Here is a 25,461-nt window from a genome sequence, read left to right on the forward strand (position 1 = left end):
TCACACCTAGCGCACGAGGGGAATACCATCGGATTTATTCTGCCAAGCAAGTGGTCAACCGGCCAGTGCGGCCAGTCTGGCGGTGAAAGAGTACTATATACACGACGGTCCTTCTGAGCTTATAAATAGACGATGAGGCTTGAATGGCCGCAGCCTGCTGTCAGCCGTTGACAGCCATCTTGGAAGCGCGTGCGTCCGGGATACAAACTGGCTGACATCTTGAAACGGGAGCTTTTGGAATGCGTTTAATAAGGAAACGTAACAAAAATTAACCCGGAGCCCCAAAAAGTTGTAATTATTGTATTTGTAAGCCCGTTGTAAAAGTTATTGACAAGAAAAAATAAAATACATTAGTATTGAATATGGTAATATTACGGAACACTGTATTTAAATAAAGCGATATATCCGTTCACCATACGTACTTAAGGAGATTTGACAAGCAGTAAAACAATGCACAGAATGTTCGGGTTTTAAATGGTACAGCATGAATTTCATTTAACGCTAAATCTTTCCCTTCAATAATGGCGGCCCCGTTTCCGTCACGCAGACGTCGTCTCGCCACACCCGCGGCTCGCGTGGGGCCTCGATGCTTGGCTTTCAGCGGCAGCCGCAGCCCGGCTCCTGTGTCAGATCGGGCTCCCACTGCTCCTCCTCTCCCCGCTCCCCTACCATTGGCTGGGGCCCGGTGTCGTGAGGCAGCCGCTGGGCGGCACTGTGACTGCGGCCCCCGGCCTCCGCCTTCCTTTCCTCTTTGTGTGCGAGGAGGCAGCTGCAGCACCTTTTCGGCCGCACGTTTGAATGTACAGAGGGCTGGAAGGGACCACATTTTCATGGGCCATCTGTCTCCCGGCGGCAACAGGAGGAGCTTCGGCAGTATTCTCAGAAACCCCGGGAGCGACACAGGCAACAGGAACAGCGCCTCAAGACCCCCCAGCAGCGGAGCCCGCACTCTCACCAGCAGCGGACACAGCTACACAGGGACCCCGCTCTCCGCAGCTGCACCATGGTGTTGGTGCACGTCGGATACCTCGTTCTTCCAGTCTTTGGCTCTGTGCGAAACAGAGGTATTCTGTGCTCTCACCCCTCGCTGGGGTTCTTCTCTGTCTTGTCTCCGCTCTGCCCCTTTGTTAATGTCTGTGCCCTGCTCCCAGGGCTTAGGGTAGCTGGAGATCTGACATCCTCACTCACCCAAATAGCACCAGACTCTTCACGGGCCCTTTTACGGTCTAGGTAAATGCACACATAATAAACGTTTTTTTTTTAGGTTGATAGGGTGACAACATATAAATAAATCTATAGGTGGCCACACGGTTATTTTAGTCTCTTTCCAACCTCACCAACATTACCTTTCCCTTGTGTTATTCCCGAGCACAGTGCCTGCCCTTTTCCCTTTCGTTTCCATTGTTCCCACTTTCTTTTGTGCCAGACTTAACGTCTCACTGGAGGCGAGGCTGTATAGTCTGTCTTCTCCTCGCCCCCGTTGTATTCCTGCTACAGCTCTGTTTTGTGGAGGAGGGGGGGCCCTAGGTGGCATAATCATATTCTCAACCAATCTAGTGCACATTCGCAGATGTCTGGAAGGGAACACTGGGTGGAAACACATTCACCAGGAACCCTCACACTATGTTTTCAGTTATTTCATCAGATGCATTTCAGCTTCGCATAGAATATATCAACACCCCACACCCTATGTATACATTTTCCCCTCCCACTTTCTATTCTGTGCGTAGGTTTTGTTATATGGTTGATAGGAACCCTCGATTCTTTAGTGTTCATGGTCCTTTGTGCCATTGCAGAATTAGACTAGGTAGTATGAAGCCTGCCAAACAGTATGTTTGAGTGTGGATATGTATACACACACGCCCCAGTACACTAATAGTAGATGCATTTTACTCAACCGTTGTGGCTGTATTAAAACCCCTACCTCATTTTTAATATTGGATATATTCCACGGTGTAAGCCACGTTATCCACGACACTCAAAGCATATGTTTACACGATTTACTGCAACACTTTTACAATAGACAATTTATAGTGGAAATCAATTTATGATTTTTTTTTATAGTATATGTTTATATTATATAATATATTCACCTCTATGTATAATATATGGATACTAATGGTTTAATTGAGCCTAAAATTCTCACAAGAATGGATCCAGTTAAAATCAAAACTGTTATGTTCTGTTTTGCTTGAAATGTTGTTAAGCACATACGATATAAACAATAACCAGACACCCTTTGTGTCTTCTGCAACGTACTTATAATAGTCTATAATTATCATACGTGACTGTGGCTTTACTGCAGTCTCTTCTGTGAATATGGGATAATGACATAAATTTTGCATTTATCAAATCTTTTTTTTGTTTTGTTTGTCTCTTCATTGTGTAGCACAGTGAATGGTCGACATGCTGCTGTGTGGTGTGGCCCTCTTCTGCCTCTGCATTTAGCTGTATTGTGACACCCCCTCTTAACCATTTCCTGTTTTCATCCGAGGAAAGCATTGCTATTTATTTAAGCTGCGGTATCTCCTGTCGCTCGACTGCTTGCCATTTTAATTGTGTTTTTTCGAAAGGCCCCCTGTTCCTTTCACGAATGGACAAAGCCATGTCCGCTCTTGTCTCATTTGCACGTATCCACTGGTGGCATCTGGCAACCAACGTAATTAAAGTAAATCGATTGAATATAACACTGAACTTGCCGTATTACAATTTATTATATATTTTTCTGAGGCTACAATATATCTGCAGTTGCATTTTAAGCCTTACCAATTTTAGCACGTGCTGCCTGTAATTGTATGCATTTTCAAACCATTTCATTATGGTCTGACTCTGTACTGGGCACGTATCGGGCACATTTTGATGCACAATTTATTTTAAAACGCCTTTTACAGAAGGCTATATAGCTCCTGCTATATCAAGTGTTTACATTTTCCATGAATTCATTATATTTTTAGATTCTTTTTAATTTGACGCCCCGCCCCCTGTTAAGAGATGACACCACTGGCTGAAGTGAAAGGGCGAGGTGGCTATATGGTGCATTCTTGTGATGGAAGATACTAATGCTTGACACTGAAGTCACAATCTTTTTGTAAACCTTGTAGAGACTGTAAGCTTAAATCTGTTTTCTTTTTAGTTTCATTGTAGTTGCATAGAGAGTAGGCCATTTCAGAATAGATGTAGAGAATAACAGCCATTTTTGTATCTTCATCTTGTTTAGCTATAAATACATTGCACTGTAAATTCCTGTTCAGTGGACTCATTTTGCTTTTGCGGATGCAGTATCTTATGTTTTGTGGTCATTTTAGGCCAACCATTCCTTGCTGCTGTGGCTGCATTTTGTCCCCTAACGAATGCACACAAAACAATCCTTCGTCTAAAAATATATACATTTATTAACAGTTACCAAATTGCCTGAAATTTCAAAGGCTTTGGTCCTGTTGTAAGCGGGCAATGACATCCATTATTAAGAAGTGATTTATGCAAATCCTGTCTCTTCCATTCGCCATGCATGTTACAGCATTCTTGTTATGCTTTTGTAAAATGCATCATATAGAGGGGTACTGCATCTTTTTTACATGACATATCCGATCATTTCCCAACCAGAACTACCCTGCTTTCATTCCAGGAATTATACCTGGATTTATTTTAAGAAATAGAATAACCTTTGTAGTTAAAGGTACATAAATTAAAATTATTAGAAAGATATGTACTGTGTTAACTACATACCAAAATATAATCAAGTGAATGTTTGGGAAATTCACACCAACAATTGTATTCAATTGTTAAGTGTTGTCCTGGTTAAAAAAAACTAACTTCTGGCAAAATGGATTTCCATTTAACAGGGATAACCTTTTTCTGCTGTGCTAAATTACTTCCTGTTCTTATTTTGTGGGTAATTTTCTGTATCAAATATCCTTTTGGTTGTGGATCTTCACCTTTTTTCTTGTACTAAAACTAAAGCATGGTCTGTATTTTTTTACATTACCTAGTTTTCTGATTGTAAATCTCTGTAGAGACATACCCTGCTGAAATGTAATGTGCTCTAGCCAATACATCTGCTCATTGTACGCTGCTTTTGTTCTGTTTGCCCCCCCAAAGCATGGTGGGCCTTGGCCTTTTTGTATTGTGTGCATGGTGACATTGTTACACACAGTTCCACTAATACTAATATACAATCTCTCAATAAAGAAACTAGTTTCCTACATTAACCTAGTGTGCTTTTTCTATTGCTGTTTACCCATTTATTGTTGTATTCCTCCTCTTTACAATATTTTTCCTTGCTTTACCTCTACCCCATTTGTAAGTTGTGAATGACTGCGTTGAAGGTACTACACATGGGACCTTGTTCTGTCTGCCATCCCCATACAAACTTTCCATATCAATCTGGATATACATATTTACAATATCTACACACACACACATATATATGTATATCCAGCATGGTTTCACTGCATATTACTTTTTTGCTATGGAATAGCCAATGCGCTTTGACAAACAACCTTCCCACCAGTCTCGGAATTATTTTGTATTTGAACAGATCTACTGGTTTCAGTGTTGTCTAATTTCTTAACATGTTATAAACATCAGGCTGGAAACTGGGGGAAAAAGTCCCTGGCAAATGATTATATTTAACAGACTGGTTTATTCTGCTAACATTGAAATAGCTGGTAAAGAGATCAGCTCTGCTTCTAAAATGCAGGTAAAAGTTTATCAAAATAGACATGGAGACCTGTTTCCAAGGGGTCCCACTGCCTTTGCTCACAGGAAGGGAGGTATGCTGAATCCTTCACAGCTAGGAAATCTCTAAATATCTAAGGCAATTTCCTGTTTTCAAGACCATTTTTGAAACTTTGTGATCCACACCTTTTAATTCTCTGTAGCTTGTGGCGTACTCGACCAAGGACTATACGTGTTAATTAATGCACGCCTAGATGTGTTTGGACTACAAAGAATGAGTGTCAGACGAATTATTCTGTGGCCATAATGAGTCAACGCTTCAATACTGAAATATTCATTCAGGTTTGGCGTCTCCGTTCTGCAAGGAGTCCCTAAAGAATTCAGGTTTCTTTCTCTGCTACGTGGTAGGGTAATAGTATAAAAACACTCAGTGTAGATTAGTGTGGGACTGGTGGCCAACAAGAACGTATACGGGCATTGTAGCTCATGGTCCATTGTCTTTAAAATATGGAAATAACCTCACTGGATACTACTACACTCAAATATATAATACAAATTAAACATTCATTGGCGCAAAAAGTACACTTCTACCACCTGTGCAAAGATTAAAAACAGATCAGAGAAGGAAAATCCAGGCTGATTGGGAAGTGACGTGAAACAAGCCCATGGTCATCTTGAAAAGCCCTTTCGCTCTCTCATCCCCTAGACCTGCTGTCAATCATGCTGCTCCTCTTTCCTTGTGCACGCACTTTGCTGATGTTGTGTGACCATCATATTCCTGCTTCCTGGTGTACAGTCAAAATAACACCACTTTCTCCTGGATGTATGCCCTGGTCCTTTGTCCTCTCTCTTTCTCTTATCTTTTTTCATTATAATCTCTATTTGTACATTAAGCACTTTGCTGTGGCGTGTACAACATTACACATGCTTCGCACATAAGAGACATACATAAATGCACACCCAAACCACCAAGAAAGACTGCTTCAGCTTGCATGGACAAGAAATATGCATGTTTTTGGGGCTGATCATTTCAAAACCTGTGATTTTTATTTTTTTACCCATGGAATTTCACCGTATTTGCTGCTTGATAACGGACCCCCGCCCCCTTTTGTTCACCCGAGAAAGAGAATACGTAACCTGTGTTTCGCCAAGATGCGGTTGCCCTATTAACCACCCCAACTAATGCCCATGTTGTCTTTCTCTTCGTAAACCGGTGTTTGGAACCCTACCCCGGTATAAACTATTTTCATTACAGTATGTTTGAAACGGGGCACGAAGCAGGGTAACCGCCAAAGGCAGTAGGAACTCCACCAAGTTATTCGCTTGTTCACTGTTAAAACATCTCATGTCCCAATGACCGCTATTTTTCCTTGCACGACATCTTCATAGTTCATTTCTAAGATGCATCTCTATGGTACACCCACAACTGTGTGTCTCCTAATTTATCCACTGTCACAAGTTAAACCTGCGTTTCTTTTCATTTCAATACCAAATTTCTGGTTAGTACCGAAGGATGCCAACACAAAATCCCATCATTCACAGGAGTGACATCACAAAGGCTCTATAGGTCACGGATATGGCATGCGGACTTCAGCGTCTCTTGTAGACATTTGCAACAAACATTTCAGCAAAACCAACATTTTTCTCTTAAATTAGCATATTTGTGTGTGCCAAGAACTAAACACATCCTGGAAGTTTCCTAGATCCCCGTTTTGTACGTTAGTGATAATGTGTGATGCTAATGGTAACCTCGTTTTAGCCTGCTCTCTCAAACCGCATTAGGGACCATTTAATTTCTCCTATTTTTCACCAGATGCTTTACCAGTTAAGAAGTGGATTGTTGTGGGTGAACGTGATTGCAGGCACTTCACGTGATGCGATAACTACAAAATAGTAATTTCCTTTGTCTTGACCCACTTCATTTTCTTTGAAGCACATGCTAGAGATGTGTGGGGAAAATTATGACCACCCCTCGCCAGTTAGAATACCATGTTTACCTATACAAATGTATGCAGTTTAACCTGTGCAATGGCTCTTAGATTGTGCTGGAAGTACTTACGTAAATTCTGGGATAAATGTGATATCTTTGAATTTTTCATGTCTAAAAGTAATATTTGTTTCCCTTTCCACCGTGCTTTGGTAAAGGGCCTAGTTGTGAAAATAGTTGTTCTTGGTTGGTAATTGTGTGTAGGATGATTACTAAAGATTATACCCTAAAATTTCTATTGGGGCCACCCCAGGAATAATCCTAACACCATTATGCATGGGGACTAATATTTTGGAACACAATCTTTCCTAAGTAGTATGAGTATTAGACCCGACCTTTTATTTTACTGCTCTTGAAGACATTATATATAAATAATCCTAAATTTGATATGGCCTTGATTTTTAGTGGTATCAGTCGGGAAGCCATAAGTTATAATTCACATACGCTGGGTTACGTGGCATATTTAAGTGCAATGTGGCTCCTGGATTTCAGTTCCAAGAAATAGGTTATTGACGTCTCATGGATGGGGACTATTTAAAGTTGGATACCTTTATTGGTGGCAGCACCCAAAATTATTGTCCCCCAAAAAGATGCTGTCACTAAAAGGGCAGGAACATGAGTGGGGGAAACTATTTGCCTCATCAATGTTGGAACATTATTGCCTCCATGTTTAATTTCACCACTAATAAAATATTAACAAAATAAAGATTACTTTATGGTGGGAACTTTTCTCCAGCTTAGTTCACAAAAGATGCATTAGCCCCATGTAATATAATATGGCTGCACAGCTTTCACCCTAATATTTGTTAGCCTTTAAGTGGTCTATATAATAAGGATGGCTACCACTTACACAGCATTAAACACCAACCTGGAGCAGATCCAGCAACGCGGATTGCTTAAATTTGCATTGCGCTTGCATTTACATTTTTTTTAGAGGCGTTAAAACTGGTGAAAGGTAAGTGGCAGTACTTGATGATGTGGTTTTTTTTTTTTTTTTTTTTTTTTTTTTTTAACTTAGGGGACATTGGCCCTTTAGTAGGTTTGTGAGCCTGTCTAATTGTCCAGTTGTTTTGATGATGCAGCTGATAATGACACATTTATTCTCTGCTGATTAACCACTATGAGATGACACTAGAGGGATGAAAAAATTTATTGTATTGTCAGTGGTCTCTCAGTGACATCATTTACTGGACTCTGAAACGTACGGACTCTCATGAGGTAAGACTATAAATGAAAGTTCTGTGCACATAATACATTAGGCACCATGTAGGAGTGTTAATACAAGTGTCAACTAGGCGACGAGTGTTGGACACTCCACCAACTAGCAGACATTGGTCAAAAGAACTAGGTGCCAGAGTGGCTTTCAGAGTACGGAACGTGGAATTGTGTGACTATTCCAAAACCCCTTCGCCTCGTTAGCTTCTCATTAATCCTGTAGCAGGAAGTGAATTCAAGTGCCCCTGTTATATTTCGAATTTGCGAATGCAGAGTAGAATGTTATTATGGATTGTCAAAAGGCATGTTCTATGTTCCTGAACTAAAGGCATCACTTATAAAATATTTGAAGATAAACTATAGCCAAATAGGTGGTAGTCCATGTACGTTGTGGAACCAGCATTGACTTTAACACTACATTTTTTTAAAAAAAACAAGGCAGTGATAATATTAATGTTTAAGAACTTTTTGTCATAGGGTTCTCTGACTCCAGGCTAGATTCGCGGCTCATGAGGTCCACAAACCTTACCAAGGGACTGTGAACCCAAGGCAAGTGTCATTGACTTGTGACAGATCTTTTTGTGGGGTCCACAAACCCCATAGATTGTCCAACATGGGTCCACGAGTCATCGACTGTTCACAAACCCTTCAAGAACAAGCATGGACAAAACCAATAAATATCTCATTTGGGACCCATTGGCTTTGCCTATGCCTTTTAGCCATGATATTCAGCATCCCCGATGCTGTGCAGCAGCCTGAATAAATACATTTAAAAAAAAAAACTAATTTAAAAAATATATATATATATATTTTTATTGTTGTTTTTCATGCGCAAACAGTAATGGGAACTAGGATGTTTCCCTTTTTCATCAAAGCGTAGTGTTGTAACACAATGAAACATGGTTCTCCCTCATGGCCCAACTAAACACTAGAAATCTCTCACTTCAATTATACTGCATGTATTGCTAAAGATACTCAGTGTTGAAATACTGTAAATCCTGTTGGTGGACCCCAGTCCCCATTCCACCCTCCCCCACGGGTGATTCTGGACTCCAGTTAATCCTCAATGCACATAAGGTACGTGGACAAGACAGAGCCAGAAAGTTTGAAATTGATCCACCTGGGGTTTCACATTTTCTCAGATCTATCTCATGTTGGTTAGGACATGTGTGATCATCTCCATATCCATAAGGGACTAGAGTATTCTTAACCAGTTCAAAATATCTGGTTTCTTCCGTTGTGCAGGCGGCTCTTGTTTAGCTGCCAAAGGCATCTATGAGATTACACGTGTGAACAGCGAAAATCCAGGTTCATGATCCGGCATGCCAAAGGAATTGGGAACCCCATAACTTTCTTTATATGGCTCAACACTTCCTTCCTGTATATTGTATTCTTGGGACTTGACCACCACACATCTCCATCCCTTCCAACACATCTCATCAGTATGTGAAAACATTAGTTTGAGTTTACTCTGGGCGCAACACCAATTGAACATCATGTTATGCCAGGTTACCTGCCTCTGGACACTACAGACTGTCTTGCATTTTAGTCCACATGTACATGCCTACAAAATGATGCAGCTGCCTTCTTTTTCTTTTCGGATTGGCAAACGTATTTTTTTTTTTTTTTGGTGGGGCAAGCGAATGGGGAGCAACACGGTGGGAGTGCAGAAGGACCACAGAAGCAAGGCAATTGGCAGGAAGCAACACAGGCGGGAGAAGAAGGTCGGAAGCTACGGGGAAGGTGTGGGTGGGTAGTACAGACACAGGGGTAACCAACGAAAGAGTGGGAGATCACTGGTGCTCGAGATGGGAGAGAAGCACATGGACAAGAAAGCACAAGGGCGAGAGACCAGCACTAAGAGCAGAAGAGAAACGCGCAAGAGGGGGCAACTCAAAAAGTAGTTTTGTAAATATTTAGCAGTGTAAGGATGCAGTGATTGGTCCATTCTCCAGGTGAGGGACAGACTCAACAAGGGAAAGTAAAACCCATATGCTGATTAAAAAAACAGGCAAATGAGTGACAATGAAGTCAACCAGTGAGAAGAAGTTGACAGGCTCTAAGCCCCCTGTAAGCTAGCATTACATCTTGTAACAGACAGCACTTGCGCTACCTGGCAGGCGAGCCCTAATTAATATTTTAAAACAAAAAGCTAGCAAACAGATGGGTTTTTTTTCTACACAAGGCTGGTTTGACGTAGTGCTGTCCAGAGGCCAGGCCCTGTGTATAACCCCAAGTGTGAATGGCTTAAAGCTAAGTGCAGCGGTGGTTGGACGCAGGACGTGGCCATAGGCCGACAAGCAGGCCCCCTGGGGTGGGCTGGTTGCAGTAAACTGTTGAACGTAGTACACGAGTTAAAAAGAAAGGCCTAAAATTCATTATAAAAAACAGGTTGAAGTGATGTTATGATTAGCTTTGCTCATGCACCAAATGTAAGGCTTATGACACCACAATATTTGAACGAATATATAACACCTAAAAGCACAATGTATTTCAATTACAAAACTTACTAAAACCAAGCTATAATAGTACATTCGTAGTTTCTTTCATAGTGATAACAGTGATATAATCTTAAGGAAAAAAATACAATTGCATAGTTTAGAAAAAGGGTGAGCCCATTGAACTTCACCAGTTGTGGTTAGCAATGTCCACAAACTCATGCCATATATTTTTCTCTTGATGGTCTTCCCCATCCCTCCCCCATGCCTTCCTTTGCCGTTGGCTGAATGGTGTGTTGAGCATGGTGCGTGGCCTGAATTATGGCATGTTTTGTGTGTTCGTAATCATTTCTGGTGAATTTTAGTGATTTTGTGCATTTGAGCCCGGTCTTCACTCCGTTGTAACTTTTTTTCCCAGTGAATTTCTAGGATTTTTTATAATGGATTTTATTCTTAACCCCTGCTGCTCACGACCTTCGTTGGCGCACAGTTGGATTAAGCCGCAGAGCCTGATTTACTGCCAGGCTCTGCAACCTGCGCACTGCCAACAATGGTACCGCGGCCAAACTCCACATGTGCGAAAGTTATGTGCAGCAGGGGCCACATCCTTGGCCCACCTTCCTATGGACAGCCTACCCCTGCTGTACACAGTTTGGTAGTGCGCAACATGAATCTTTTCTGAACTTACAACAATTTTTATGCCAAAATTGTGATTTTCATAAAAATTGTGATGTAAGAAAAATTAACTCTTTTCTAATTCTTGATTTTTAAGGTAGAGCAATGCAAGTGTTAACCCTTACAAGCCCAATCTGCAGCTTATTAAAATTCTTTTCATTTAAACTACTGAACATATTTACGCCAAAACAAAGAAAGCATGCTCTGAGCAAAGTTCTACTTTCATGCCAATTTAGGTATAAATTTGTTCAGCGGGTTTACCTGTAGGTGCAAGCAAAATGTCCCAGGGGACCTAAAATAGGAAAAACATCTTTAATTTATGTTTTAATTTTATTTTAAAAAAATGTTTTCACAGAACCATACAATAAGAACCTCGTGCATCTGGAAGCATGGGTAGCCAGTTTTTAATTGTTTTCGTAATGAACAAAACATTTAAAAAAATGGCAAAGCCAATAGTTTGATAGCGAATTGCTTTTTCTAATGCTTGTTTCATAGGAGACAGCTAGCTTTTCGGAAAGATGATAGTTAGTGCAAAATATCTTTCATTAAGAGCCTTATTACTATATCTGTCGTAAAGCCTCTGACCAGCAAGGCATGTATACACTCCAACCGCCGAGTTACAATGTCGATAGTCTGAGTGTAAACCTGGCAGAGGAAACAACTTGGTTGCAATGGGCTCAAGGATCCTGTCAGCCAGTCGGAATGGGCTCCTAATCCCTTAGTTATGGCGTTTCCGCCGCCGGGATTATGATGTCTGCCTTCCCAACATAGATAGGCTGTCTGAAAGCGACTTTGGAGGCCCCCTGGCCCTCAGGTTGTAGCCCTGGGGCAGGGATTGTAGCCACTTGGTGCAGGGATTTTCCCAAACTCGCCGCCGCACAAACACCCATAGAGAATTAAGGAGTTTGCGACCACAACATGAGCGGTCACATCCTAATTTGGTGTGTGGAACCGCTGAACTAAGGTCGGGCGGTTCACACACAGAGACAGTGTCTGTCAGATGCAACTCAGACCGACATCTTATTGAGGCCTTAAATGTTTATATTCTAAGACTGCTGTTGCTTGTGGTTTCCTGTATGAATGAGTACAGGGAATATTACCTTTAGGTCTACGTAGTACAATGTGCCTGTTTACTCTCCCGTTCCTTTATTAAGTGATGGATTATTCTGTGTACCTGTCGCCGTTTCTTAGGCGAGTTAGAAGTAAAGACCCCCAATGGTGTGTTGAATTCCACAATAAAATGAAACAGCCCATATAAAAACGTGTGGATCACCAAACATGTAATTTTTTGGGGCAAAATTAAAATGTTTGTTGATGCAGGACTGTTGGAAAAAAAACATAAAAATACCTTAAAATCCACACACACACGTTTGTGTCAAAAAAGATTAATCTTGTCTGTGATTGCTGTTCTTCAGAATCAAGTCCTTCTGTAGATTAAATACCATGTGTCGAGCATATTCTTGCTTTGCACTTAATCTCTAACCATTGTTTACTTACCAATTCAAGCACGTATGGGTAACCTGGGATATTAGAATAAGCAATCTTAATATCGATATGACCGTTTCCCTCTTACCGGCCAACCCTTGTCCTGAGATGGACGCCATAGCAAGGAGGCTCCTGCTGTGTTTTTAGGTCTCACCTAGGCAGCGCCTGCGCTGTCTCTTCGAGACATGCTGTATTCAGGATATGGGCATTAAGCTCCACCCGTGCATTTTATTGGCTCCTTTTAGTGTCTTTTTTAGAATAGTTTTTAATTGGTTTGTTTACTAGTCCCTCTTACTGCCTCCTCCTCTTCACTTGTAACTTCCAATAAGGACAGCCCCTCTTACATGTGTCCTTACTTTGTAGGCTTCATTAACTTTTACTGAGCACTATATAGTTAATGTATGCTTTGTTTGTAGTTGCTGTAGCTGCACGACATGCTCTTATTTCGGTAACCCGCCCTGGTGTCTCACTGCATTGTGTCTTCCCCTTTAGTGTGCTGCTTAGTAACAGTGCTGGGATTAAAACATGTTAGATATTTGTTTTTGCAGCGCTGCACACATTCCTTCATCTTTAACATGGTGGCTGTGCTTTTGTTTGCTTAAGCGCGGCACGCCCAAATAACATTTTCTTCATATTTGCCAGCGCCCCATGCCCCACTTTCATAGTAGTGCCCCGCCTTCCTTTTGTGCACACCATGCTTGATATTCAAAATGGCAGTAGCGCTTTTTGTTTTCTTCTGCACAGCTCACCAAAAACAACTTTACAAACATAATTTTATTAATTTTTACCAGCACCCCATGCAATGCTTAGCATTGGCCACGCCTTCCTTTTGCACACACTGCGCTTGATATTTAGTGGTGGGCACACTTTTGTTTTCTTCTGCGCGGCTCACCAAAAACACTTCATACATTATTTTTATTAATGTTTACAGTGCAACATGCTGCAATTTCACAATAGCAGCCACATGCCTTGCTTTTATGCACGCACGCTTGAACTTTAAAATGGCATCCGCATTTTCAAAACTGGATTAAAAAAATCTCAGCACTCAACTGCACCCCTCATATGGTAGACTCCGCTTGTTCTTTAGGCGTCACCCTGGACAAATTCCTAAACATGCAAGGGCACATTAGTGCCACAATTAGGAGTGCCAATCATCAGCTCAACACTCTTAGGAAAATCAAACCTTTCGTACCTCCCGAGGACATCAGTCAGCAGTCCAATTCCTAGTTATCTCACGATTGGAACAGGGTTTGTTGACCCTAGCTGGGCTTCCTAATTCTAGGTTAGCTCCGCCAAGAGCTACTCTGAACTCCTCTTCCCAGACTCATCACAGGGTCCAGAAAGCATGATCGTATTACACCTGACTTAATTCAACTTAACTGGCTTTCCATTGAAGCAAGGATCCGCTTCAAGATAGCCTCTCTGACACATAACATATACACTTCTATACCCCCATTTACCTGGCAAAAAAACTCGAGCTCTCCGGTTCCAGTTGCAACTTGAGAAGCGCCAATACCCTACTACTGAAACCTCAGAAATTCAACAAAAAAAGAGAACTTACAATCGCACCTTCTCAGGGCTGGCTCCAAGAATTTGGAATGCCCTTCCGACGGAGATCAGAGCCAACCCTTCGACTGCTTCATCTAAAAAACAGGTCAATTGGCTACTATTGGATGAACTTCATCAGCAATAGCCTCTATGACATTTGCTAGTCACTTCCTTCTCTTGCTTGACAATCATTCATTGTGTTTTGAAATATATTTTGTTGTCCTTTTGACTTGGTGCTTTGCTAAAACTTAACAGCCCCGTCTAGTAGGGCTCTTACCTGTTGATCACGCACTACCTCGTCTTCCCCTTGCACCCCCATTTACTTTTTGTGTTTCAGGTACCTTTTATGTCTCCTTATTGTATTGTACTCCTGCTGATTCCTCATGTCAACGTTAGTTTTTTTTTGTACAGTGCTCTGATACCCATCTGGGTCTTGTTTGCGCTTTATAAAGCTTTTCAAAGAAAAATATATAATTGAGTTGTTCATTCCTACATTTTTCTCAATCTAAATATTTTTGGGGAGAGTAGTTGAAATAATTTATTATTTGATGTAAATTTTATGCAGACATTAATTTTAGGAAGATTAAAGTTTATAATCTCCATCAAGCAGGCTGTTTGCCTTTTGGGGAGTCTCCTTGGAGTTTAATTACACTTGTAGGCAAGCGTAGCACATTTAGTGTTTCAAGGAGGTTTTTGTTTAAAAAAAAAAAAAAAAAACTCTTTCTTGCACAGTATCGCATAGCACAGTACGGTACAAACATATATGGAGTCATCGGATCTTAACGGACAATCCTTCTCGTCACTAAACATCCCATGTATTTCACTCCCACCCCACCCAACTCGGGGGCACCATTCAGTAATCCTGGTCGCTTGCTCTCCTGTTCTGACGGAGAGGTGTAAATGTTTCATTTCCCCCAAACTTTATCCCATTTTTTGGGGCATCCTCTATTTATACTGCACGCTCCGCCATCATACACCAATCAACATCCTGTTCCCATTCCGTTATCGTTGGCAACTCCGGGACTCCCCATCTACGTGCGATATTTCACTTTGCGGTCATATAACCCATAGCCACCCATAACTGATCCATACGACTTAAGTCTGTAGCATCCCAGGTATTTAGCAGACACGCCTTGGGGGAACAAGGCCTGGGTGATTCCACATACCTCTCCTACCACCTCATGCACTGCGACCCAAAACCCCTGGATGATTGGACAGTCCCAAATTGTGTGGAAAAATGTGCCCGCCTCCCCACACCTCCGTGTACAGTCTGCCTCACTGATTCGACCCATCTTTAATGAAGTGGTACGTGTGATATACCATGGTGTAAGATTTGTGTAAGATTTTTAGCTGAACCAGTCGCGACGGTATGGCCACCTCTCGCCAGGGAGGCTAGCGCCTCACGCCAATCCTATTTCTCCAGTTTTCCCAGGTCTGTCTGCCAGCGCGCGTGCAGGCTAGCCAGTGGATCTGGTGAATTGATTATTTTACTGTATGTGAGCGAAATTACTTTGGTGATCATGGGTCAGCGAAAAATCTGTCCTCAAGCGGTGCAGATTCCGGGATCCCCTCTGTCTTTAGTTGCCTCCTGCAGGGCGTGTTGAATTTGTAGGTATCTAAACATTTCGCATGTTGACAGTTGATATTCCTTTTGCAAATCTGTCAACGTTTGTATTTTCCCCCTTTTTACCAAGTCACTCACATGTAATATACCAATGGTATCCCATTTGTCAAATTCCTTACTTCTGCTCGAGTTGCCCAGCAGGGCTGCGTGCCATAGGGGCGTCATTTGTTTCAGTTTGTTACTCGAACCTAACTTTCTGGTGGTGGAGTGCCATTCTGCTATTGTGAGGGCAGTGGGGCCAGTATATTGTTGTTGGCTTGGTTTGGTGTACAGTGCCTCTCTATATCCCCCTACACCCATCTGTCACTTGTCCATCCGACACGCAGGGTTCTGTTGTGCACCGTATACCCATTTATTTATGATAGCAAGGTGTGCTGCTTTGTAGTAGAAGGAGGTTTTTCAGTGTTTAACAAAGAGACGCGCTTAAGATTACAACCCTTGAACAACAACTCCCTTGCTTTAGCTTCACAAGTTAATTAACGTTGAAGAAACAGTCAGGACTGTTGAAAAGTGTGTTTTTAGTAGCGGCAAATATGCATCTGCCACTGGTAATGCAGCCACCAACACAGGCTGGGGCTCAGAATAGGTATTAAAAAATTATTCCCATGCCCATTATTTCCCCGTACCTCCCAAATAGATCTTTACGCTCTGAGAAAAAACATCTAGCCATAGTTCCCAGAGTATATCGAGCTCGGAGTGGGGGATGTCTCTTTTCCATCATTGCGGCTAAAGGCTTGAATCTGCTCCCAGATCATATCGGTCTTGAGACAAATCATCTCACTTTTCGCAAACAACTGAAGACTCTCCTGTTCTCTGGAACTCTGATTGCTTGATTGTCTGGTAGCTTGTCTCTAGCGCTGGGAGGCCTCTGGTAGCCATGCGCTCTATAAGTACTTATTCATTCATTCATTCAACCCTTGGGAGCTTGGCTGCGAGCAGGCAGGCTTAACTTCAGAGACGGGTATGTAAAGCATTTTAAAAACACCAATTTAGTAAATAATTAAGGCTCAATAACCAGAGAGATGATTTTTTAAAGAATAAACACTCTCTAGCCCTTAGTCACTTAATGGAGTTTTTTTTTCTCAAAGTTGCTCCAAACCGCTGGAACTACTCCCTGAAGTTCCTTTTTAGGGTCCAAAATGCAATCCAGTGGTCTGGAAGCTCCAAGGTGCTCCTCGTAAGTTTGGAACCACAATTCCCACAATGCACCTGGCCAAAACCCTTAAGTCCACTGGATGCTCTCCAGGCAGGGGACTCTTGGTGGAGTTGATGCAGGTGAGTTCTGTTTACCTGGAGCTTGCAGGGATCCCACTCTTTATTCCTCTTTAAACAAGGCACACACAAAGGGCTTTATTTCCAGATAATGCAGCAGGCGCAGTCAACCTGAATGAAGGGCCTTGTGGTGAAAATCAAGTTTCCAGCTTGGTAATCCTTCACTCGGTTTCAAGCAGCAGAGCTGAGAGGCTCTGCCCCTCTCTGATACTAATTCAGTACTTTCCGGGTCAAGCAGGAGGGCACTCCTGTCGAATGAGGTGCGGGGCAACACCCCAGAGCATGACCATTTTCTCCAAAGGTTGGCACAATATGGCTGAAGTCTCAACAGAGAGGCAAGAGCTGGCTCACCTCCATAGTGTCCCTTCTGGCATCTTCACATTTCTTTCTTAAGCCTGCCATCTGGCTGGGTTCAGAGGGTAGTGGTGCAAATGAAACTGGCTTAATTTGCCTGTCCCCTCCTTACTTTGAAGATCATTGTTACAACCCCTCCCCCTTGCTCTGGCATATCTATGCAGCAGGACCCTCTCCTCCCCGAATGGCTCTTCACCCCCAGGTGCCTCTTATAACTTTATTAAAACAGCCTGGGTAATCCACTTAACCCTGACCAATCGGGACAGATCGTGGAAGGATGAATTTTGGCTTATAGTCAGTCTTATAACTTCTTGTATATACATTTTAGGATACATTCAACAATAGCTTATTGTTGGATTTATCAATATCGTTTTCTACTAAGTCCTTGAATTATAGCTTCTGTGTTTCGTGGCGGGAGGTATTAATTAATAACTTCTTGCCATGTTAAGCTATGAAGACCTGCAATGAGAAAATTAAACTAGGCAACTTCTCCAACATAAGGGCTTATAAAACAAATTTTATAAGGACCCTGCATATATATATATATATCGGACCTCCTACCACTGGAACACCTAGGGGAGACTTTAGGGGCTCTAAATATGCGCAAATATTGCAGATCCTTACTCCACAGTGCTCCTAGCAAAAAAGTTGGTTTTGGGAAGCACTTTACTACAATGAGTTAAGTGTAATGTGCGATTTCACTGTTCCCAGGGCATATAAACTAGGGGTGGGCGGAACTTGCGAAGTCGCGTTACGCAAATCTCCGCGAAATGGTTTAAAATCTCCGCGAACACGCAGAAATTCCGCGAACACGCGGAATTGCTTGTTCGCGATGCTTTTTTCCTGTTCGCGACCGCTCTGTGCGTGTTCGGGGTGAAATATCTCGCGAACAGGCAGTTTGAGATCGCGAACAAGCAAAAATTCCGCGAAGCTGCGGAAAGCAGAATTTTGGGCAATTCCGCGTTCTCTGCGGAACGCGAAATTACCCAAATTCCGCAAATTCCGCGAACGGAACGGAATTTACCGCCCAGGCCTAATATAAACCCCATTTTATAATGGTCCTCTTGTAAATGTCCAAATGTAAATACATTTAAATGTCCAGTATTTGTAAAGCGCAAACAATTACCCAAGGACGTCAGGGGGAAGATAAAGTGAGCTATTGCCCAGAGTCACATGGTGCTGGGCTGATGTGCCAGGGATCGAACCGTGAGCCCCCGGGTTCCGGATTCAGCCGCCCTGGCTGCTGCACCACACCTCTTACCATCCCATCCCTAGGATACCTAGGGGAGACAGTGGGGGTACAGGATATGTCACAGTATTGTAGTTTTTTAAAAATTATTAAGTGCCCCAAACACCAAAGTCGAGTTTGGGCATAATTAACATTTTAAATGCAGTCCTGCTGCACAGGGCTGATTTAAACTGATCTCGGGCTTCAGCAGTGCACACATTCAAGTGCAGAAAGTTATGCTGACCTCTAAACTGCCATACCCTATTATATATTAGGGTCTTAAAGGTAGTTTTAACCCCCCCTGCCCTATTATGTACTCGGGCCTCATAATAATAATAATAATAATACAGAGTTTTGTATAGCGCGAACAGCTACCTCGCGAGGAGGTGTCCCGGCGCTGAGAGAACAAGTGTATCAGACCATGGAGGCTGGAGAGGGTAGCATTTAGCGAGACTGGGTAAACAGCCAGGTTTTCAGCAGGTGTTTAAAACAGGCTTCAGATGGGGCCTGTTGGAGGGTGATGGGTAGTGAGTTCCATAGATTGGCCACATTGGCCGAGAAGGTTCGTCCTCCCAGCCGGGCTCTTTTTACTCTAGGGGCTGTCAGACGCACATGGGGAGGTCATGCCGGTTATAGGGGTACCCTAACCCATAGTGTACCCTAGTGTATGTAGATGTTTTCACTGTATTTTACGTTTTTTCAGCATAGCACTGGGCCTCGTTAGGAATAGCCCAGGGTCTGAGTCAGTTACCACCAGTACCAGTCAGCAGAAAATGGGGGTGCCTAGGGCTGAGAATGACTTTGCAAAAGGGTGAATACAGGAACAATAAAAAGTTAAAACCACAGCTGTATTTTGGACTTCCTTATTTTGGGGAAGTGTTTGTAACAAACTTTCTGATATATTTTACAGTTTGGTAAACATTAGTTTCCTGGTTGGAAGACAATTTTCAGCACGGGTAAAAGATTTTTATTTTATTTCCTAACTACCTAAATCCCTGTTTCGTTTTTATGCTCATTTTAATGATTTTCCTTCACTAATTATGCTCTCGAGTCATTTCGCAAAATCAGCAGCCTGCAGATTTGTAAAGGCAAAAAAACAAAGCTGGTGTTGTACCACAAAAAAAAAGTGTCACCTAAGGGTGGGAGAACAAACCAGCCGTCAAAGTGCCGCCTGGTTTGGCTCCAGAGAAGATGTCAAATACTATGAGCTGGAAATGACACATCCATGTCACAGTCTATACAGCAGAAACCGCAGCAAAACTAATACTTAGTTTCACAAGGACATTGTCTCCCAGTAAATAGATAAGATTTGGCAAGCAAATTATGGAAGAATTGTGGCTTATATGGTGGAATGAATGTTTGTGTCTTGATCAGCCAAAGCCAGCATGGGAGTCGGTGTGTATGTATACCTGAAGAATCTGATTCTACTCCTGACAAGGTTTTATGACTGAATGTTTGGAAGTGGGTTTAGCATACCACTGTACCTTGGTCAAGATCCCCAAAAAGTCAAGCAAGATGCAGTCAGGAAAGCTAGATCATAAAAATGCTACCTGATTAATATTCCAGTCCTAGACATAACATCTACAAGTAATACACCTACTCAGAAGCTTAGTAACGCTAAAACATATGTAGGGTGTATTATCAGCTATGTCCAAACAAGTAATGTCAAACCAACTCGAGGAGAAGCAGAAACTGAGGTGAAACAAGGACTGGAGTTAACTTGGAGCCTTCCTTGACATCCTGGCAAAATTACAGTACTGTGAAACAGAAGAGACATACAGTTTAGTTATGCCTAATCCACAATAGAGCATGCTTTTCTTTAACTGAGACAAGTAAATTTAAGGGACTTTGCAACAACCAGATGTTTGTGTAAAGTGGCAAGGACCAGAATGTGTCAAAATGGTCATTCATCTGAATTTAAGTGTTTACTTGAGTGTTGCTCATGGTTCCACCGTGTTCTTGCACATCTGATTTGGACCTGCGGCTTAAACACTGATCTATGTCTTTGATACTAAAATCCTGCTCTTTTTGAATACTTTAGGCCAGCTAAAGTTACAGAAATGTATGATGGCAGTAGTGGAATGGATAAGTCTGAACTCATTCAAACTGAGATTCTGATTGTCTCCTACTGTAATTCTCCCCGGCTACCACTCAGAATTGGGGTGTGCATCCGTTCCGGTGACTATGGTGCACAATTTGGACTTACTGTGATATTGTAAACTCTGTTATGCCATGTCTGCTATCTATCCTCCATCTGCTTCTTCATGTTGAAACCTCTAAGCAAAATTATTCCCTCCCTTCTTCCCACCTGAGACAGTAGTTGAGGCCATAATGTGAAGTCACTTGGACTACTGCTGTTCCCTTTTTCTGGGATCCCCAGACTACATTTTTCATCAGCTTCAAGTGATTCAGAATGCAGCCACGCAATTACCCCTACAATTCTCCCCGTTACTCATCAGCCACACTTTCTAGATTAGTGTCCTCCAGTCTCCAAGCTTACTTGACTTTTTATAACCTCCATTGTTCCAGAACTAATTATCTGCAAGACAGATTTGATTATCACCAACCACCTTTGTACGTTCATCAGAGGCACAACTTCTCCCAATTTCTAGGGTCCGTTGGTCTAATGCAGTGCTCTAGCCTTCTTTCCGACAGTGCTCAAAATGTGGAAATCTCTACTAGCCCCACTGACTAAATCCGCTTCTTCCATTCCATAAAGCTCTATAAACCTGGCTATTTTTGCCATTTTGCAACCTGTCTTTTTTTACAGTTTTGCACTCTGCTAATTCTTTTCTTTTCTGCTATAGTACAATGACACAATTTGGAAATTATACAAAACTTTCTTCCTGTCATGGACTGAATTATAGGCTCAAGGGAGCCATGCAACAACCCCCAAAGACGTATAATGCGCTGGCAAGTTAATTAATTGTAAAATGCCAGTCTTGGAACACAGAAGCGAAATTTTAAACTTGCTCCTAAGTCTAAACATAGAGGTTGAGTGTTATCTCGTTAGTAGGGGCAGAACAACGCAGTAGCAAATCAGATGTAAGGCCTGCCAAGTAAAGGTACACTCTAAGAATGACTTGAATTAGACATTTACAAAGGATATAGACATTGCACACACGTATTGTCCTCTCTCGTCTTGTGCACTTTGTTAGGTATGGCCGCTAAGACAGCTATAGCTATCTCGCCAGCCTTTCCTTCCCAAAAACTCAGAAATAATATACATATTTAAAGGGGTTTTTGATCGGCGGGCATTATCCATTAATCTGTTAAATTTCTATTCAGATTTTGCTTTCACCTACTACAGGATGAGGCAATAGGTTAGCCCACTTAAACATTCACTATTTCTGAGTGACTGCACAAAAACTGCACATTATTCACATCCACCTATAAATATGTCCCTTCTCTTCACTGACTACGCTGGCTCTGGTTCATACACCTTTTTATTTCACGTTTCACTTTAAGTGCTTAGTTAAATGCTAATTTATTTTCCATCTCCTGTTTAAAGTTGCTGTTTTAAGAATTGATATTGAGATTGTAAATGCCTGAAGTTTTAACGTTTAGTTGGATTCAGATGAGATCAAGAGGTACTTGTATAGCGCAGCTTGTCACCCGAGAGGGTATCCAGGTGCTGTGCTGCAGGTATCGGCTGAAGAGCCAGGTGTTGAGCCCCTTCCTGAAGTGGGTCAACGACTGTGAAGTGCAGAGGGAGAGGGTGTTCTAGGACTTGGTGGCGAGGTGGGAGAATGAGTGTCCTCCAGGGCAGCAGCAGAGGATGCATGCTATCTGAGCGAGGGTGTAGTGTGTGGAGCAGAGGTTCCTTGAAGGATGGTGGAAGAGCAGTTCATGTAGGCGTATCTTTGGTTGTGGAAGTCTATGTAGCTTGGGTCAGAAGCTTGAATTGGCATCTTTTCTGGACATGGAGCCAGTGTAGTTCCTTCATGTGCTGGGTGATCTGGGTCCTCTTGAGTAGGTTGAGGATCAGTCTGACTGCTGCGTTCTGAATCCTCTGGAGTCTTTTCATGAGTTTGGTTGTGCCGGAATAGATTTTGTTGCCGTTGTCCAGCCGGTTGATAAGGGCCTGTGTCACTGTTCTCCTAGTGCTGATGGGGAGCCACTAGAAGACATTGCGGAGCTTGTGGAAGGAGACTGTGTTGACCTAACGTTTCATGGAGAGTTCGCTGTCCAGGATGATTCAGAGGTTGCGGTTTGGTCTTTCGGAGTGGGGCTGGGTCCGAGTTCTGATAAGCCACCAGGAGTCAGAGGTTGTTATGTATTCTTGTCTCTTTCACAAAGGCATTGTACAACTGAAGCACTTACTATTTAATAAAAAAAAAAAATTGGCAAGTTTAATAGCCACATCAGTGAATGTTTTTAAATCTGGAAATTTTATTGTGAGCAATTGGTTGCGTTTAGATGGGTGGCATATTTTTTTCTTCTCTTTTGTGGCATGCAATTGAAATTACCAAAAATATCCACCCTAGTCGTTTTCCATAGCCAAGCATATTGTCTTTTTTGGTATGCTTTTAAAAAAAATGTTTTCTGGATTTGGGATGAAACTCAATAGTTAATTAAAAAGCAACACAATAGGGGTTGGTTTGTGAAAAGAAGACTGCAGAACAGTGAGTGTTCAGAGGTTTATGAATGGGCAGAATCCGGTTCCAGCCCAATGTCTTCAGGAATGTAATTACAGGTAGTTGGTACCCTGTAGGAGAAGAATTAGTTTAGTGCTGTGGATTTCTAGTGTTTGAGATTTGAGGTAAGAGTGAGGACTGGGGCTTGAAACACCTCATAAGATGTGAAGTTTATTGTTCAAGTTGGGGGTAGTCCAAGGATGTCAGCCCTGTACTCGTTGCTGCTGCCAGCAGTGAAGAGTGTAAAACAAAATCTTTCTTATGGGCATTTCATAAAGTGTCAGAATGAACATTCTAAATAAGTTATATACCGATCTATTGCACTCACTGAGCAGCCATCCTCACTAGGCAGGTAGTCCCTGATGAGAAGCGTTGTCTTACCGCAAGTCTGAGCCAAGCCCAACACAACACAACAAAGAATGACTTGGCTATACTCTTGATCTCCCAACGCACTGGTAGACTTACTCAAACAAGAAAATACCCATAATGCCCCCTTTCCCCGTGATAAATTATTTTTTCCTCTGTTTCTGGCCAGCAAACAGATTTTCGATGTCCGTATTTTACTTTTTTTTCTGAAAGGGGAGCGAGCAGCAGTTGTCATCCCGCGGGGAAAAAAAGTGATTTTGCTCAGCGTTGGTGCACTCAAGCAAAAATCTATTCCCCTATTCGAGAACGATGGGCTGCTCGAGGAGGAAGAGGAAACGGTGGTGAAAAAGGATTTAATTCTACACCAGGATAACTACCTGGTGTTGAATTAGTCATGGTATAATTTGGACTATTTCTCCGTAGGATAGGGACAGTGTAGAATGTTTTGTTTGTGTATTTCCCCATAACAACCAGCTAGGTGGATCTCAGCCCCAGCTGCAACCCGCTATTGGCTCAGCTTCCCAGCGTCATTCTGACGTGTCTTTAGATACCACCTGTTGATTGGCCCAGCCTTAGTACCGGCTTGTGCTGTACGGCCCGCGCTACCAGGACGTTACGTGACGTCCCAAGTGACCGCGTCTCCGTCCTACTTGGCTCTATATTTCCTCACAGGACCGACTATTTTTTTTTATCGTCGGGGTCCGGTTCTGACGAGGGAGTGCTTAGGTCCATAACGGGTGCCTGGCGCTGCAGGCGTGAGTTATTCTCCGATCAGCAGCTAAGTATTCATTCTTGCCACATTTAGCCTTGGCATTTACTCTCCTTTGTCTTATTTTTCTGTTTCCTTCTCTTGCCTAGGGTGTGCCATTCCGACACCACCCCCCTCACGTGACCCATGGTGCTTCGAATGTTTACACCTTCTGTAAGAATATTACGTTTCCTTATGTATATTTGTTTTGCCCGGTTGCATTTTGACGTTTGCCCGCTTACGTGTTGGCCTAGTTCACTTGCTAGTATATAACGTTACTTGGGCACCTGGCCCCCCTCTAAACTTCCCCCCCCCCTCCCCCTTTAATCAGTGAGGGATCTTATTTTCCTAAGAGGACTCCATTGGCAGTCCTTTTCAGTTGCAGTAGTCCATGGATAGCAACACTTGAGTTCTTGTTACTGCTACCATAAGTGCACCTTGAAGTGCACGTATGCATGTCTTTCAATTGTGACATTTTCTAGAAGCATACTGACCCAAATTTGTTTGTGTTTTGTGTTTCTCTATGTTGTACGTCTCACAACCATACTTTTTTGGCTAGAATAAACTCTGTTTCTCTCTACGCCTGACGGAATCTACTCTGTTTTTTAAAAATATTTTTAACACTTGCTAACCCTTGGTCAGGGTGGGCCTTAGTGCGCCCATACCGCCGGATTTTTTACACTTTAAACCTTTTGGTCCTGATGAAAGCCTGATTAATTTTCATGTAGGCAGAAACATGTTGACCGCACCTTTAGGGATAATATATGAACTTCTAATGTCAGTTCGTTATCCCACACACACATTTTTACCCATGTCTGATTGGCAAAATTAATAAAGTGTTTTTTTGACACAATTGGACATTTTTAAATTTCACTAAATTCACCTTCACTTTACACATTTGTTACCAGCTCCGCAGTAAACTGGCGTCGCAGCACACTAGGGCGGCACTCGGCCACTCCTGGTGGGGCCCAATGATGAAGCATGTCACCAACCAGGTTGGTGAGTGAGGGCTTTTTTAAAAAACGAGTTTTTTTTCAACAGTGATAATTTACTGCGACTATCTGCATGTTTGCTCTTCTATTACTTTAATACACTCCTCTGTTGATTGTTTGTCCACCTTTTTTAATGTCTCACCCTCATTGTTTAATATATAATACATAAAGAAGTGGACTTTGGCTTCCCTCGTTCTCATGACTGGATGGCTTTC

General features: G+C 42.4%; 1 protein-coding gene across 3 annotated transcripts in view; it reads left to right on the top strand.

Moving 5' to 3' along the window:
* The first annotated feature begins 645 nt into the window (after positions 1 to 645).
* Positions 646 to 25,461, top strand: part of ARK2C (arkadia (RNF111) C-terminal like ring finger ubiquitin ligase 2C) — a 217,521-nt gene continuing 192,705 nt past the window's right edge. The window contains exon 1 of one of the 3 annotated variants that reach the window (XM_085629271.1): positions 646 to 1,064. In XM_085629271.1, the coding sequence (XP_085485397.1) occupies positions 1,004 to 1,064 (61 nt within the window). In that variant the 5' untranslated portion in view covers positions 646 to 1,003. The remainder of the gene's footprint in view (positions 1,065 to 25,461) is intronic. The other 2 variants (XM_085629262.1, XM_085629287.1) reach the window with 2 other exon arrangements.

The sequence above is a fragment of the Triturus cristatus genome, chromosome 2_1 (genome assembly GCF_964204655.1).
Source record: "Triturus cristatus chromosome 2_1, aTriCri1.1, whole genome shotgun sequence".
Lineage (NCBI taxonomy): Eukaryota > Metazoa > Chordata > Amphibia > Caudata > Salamandridae > Triturus > Triturus cristatus.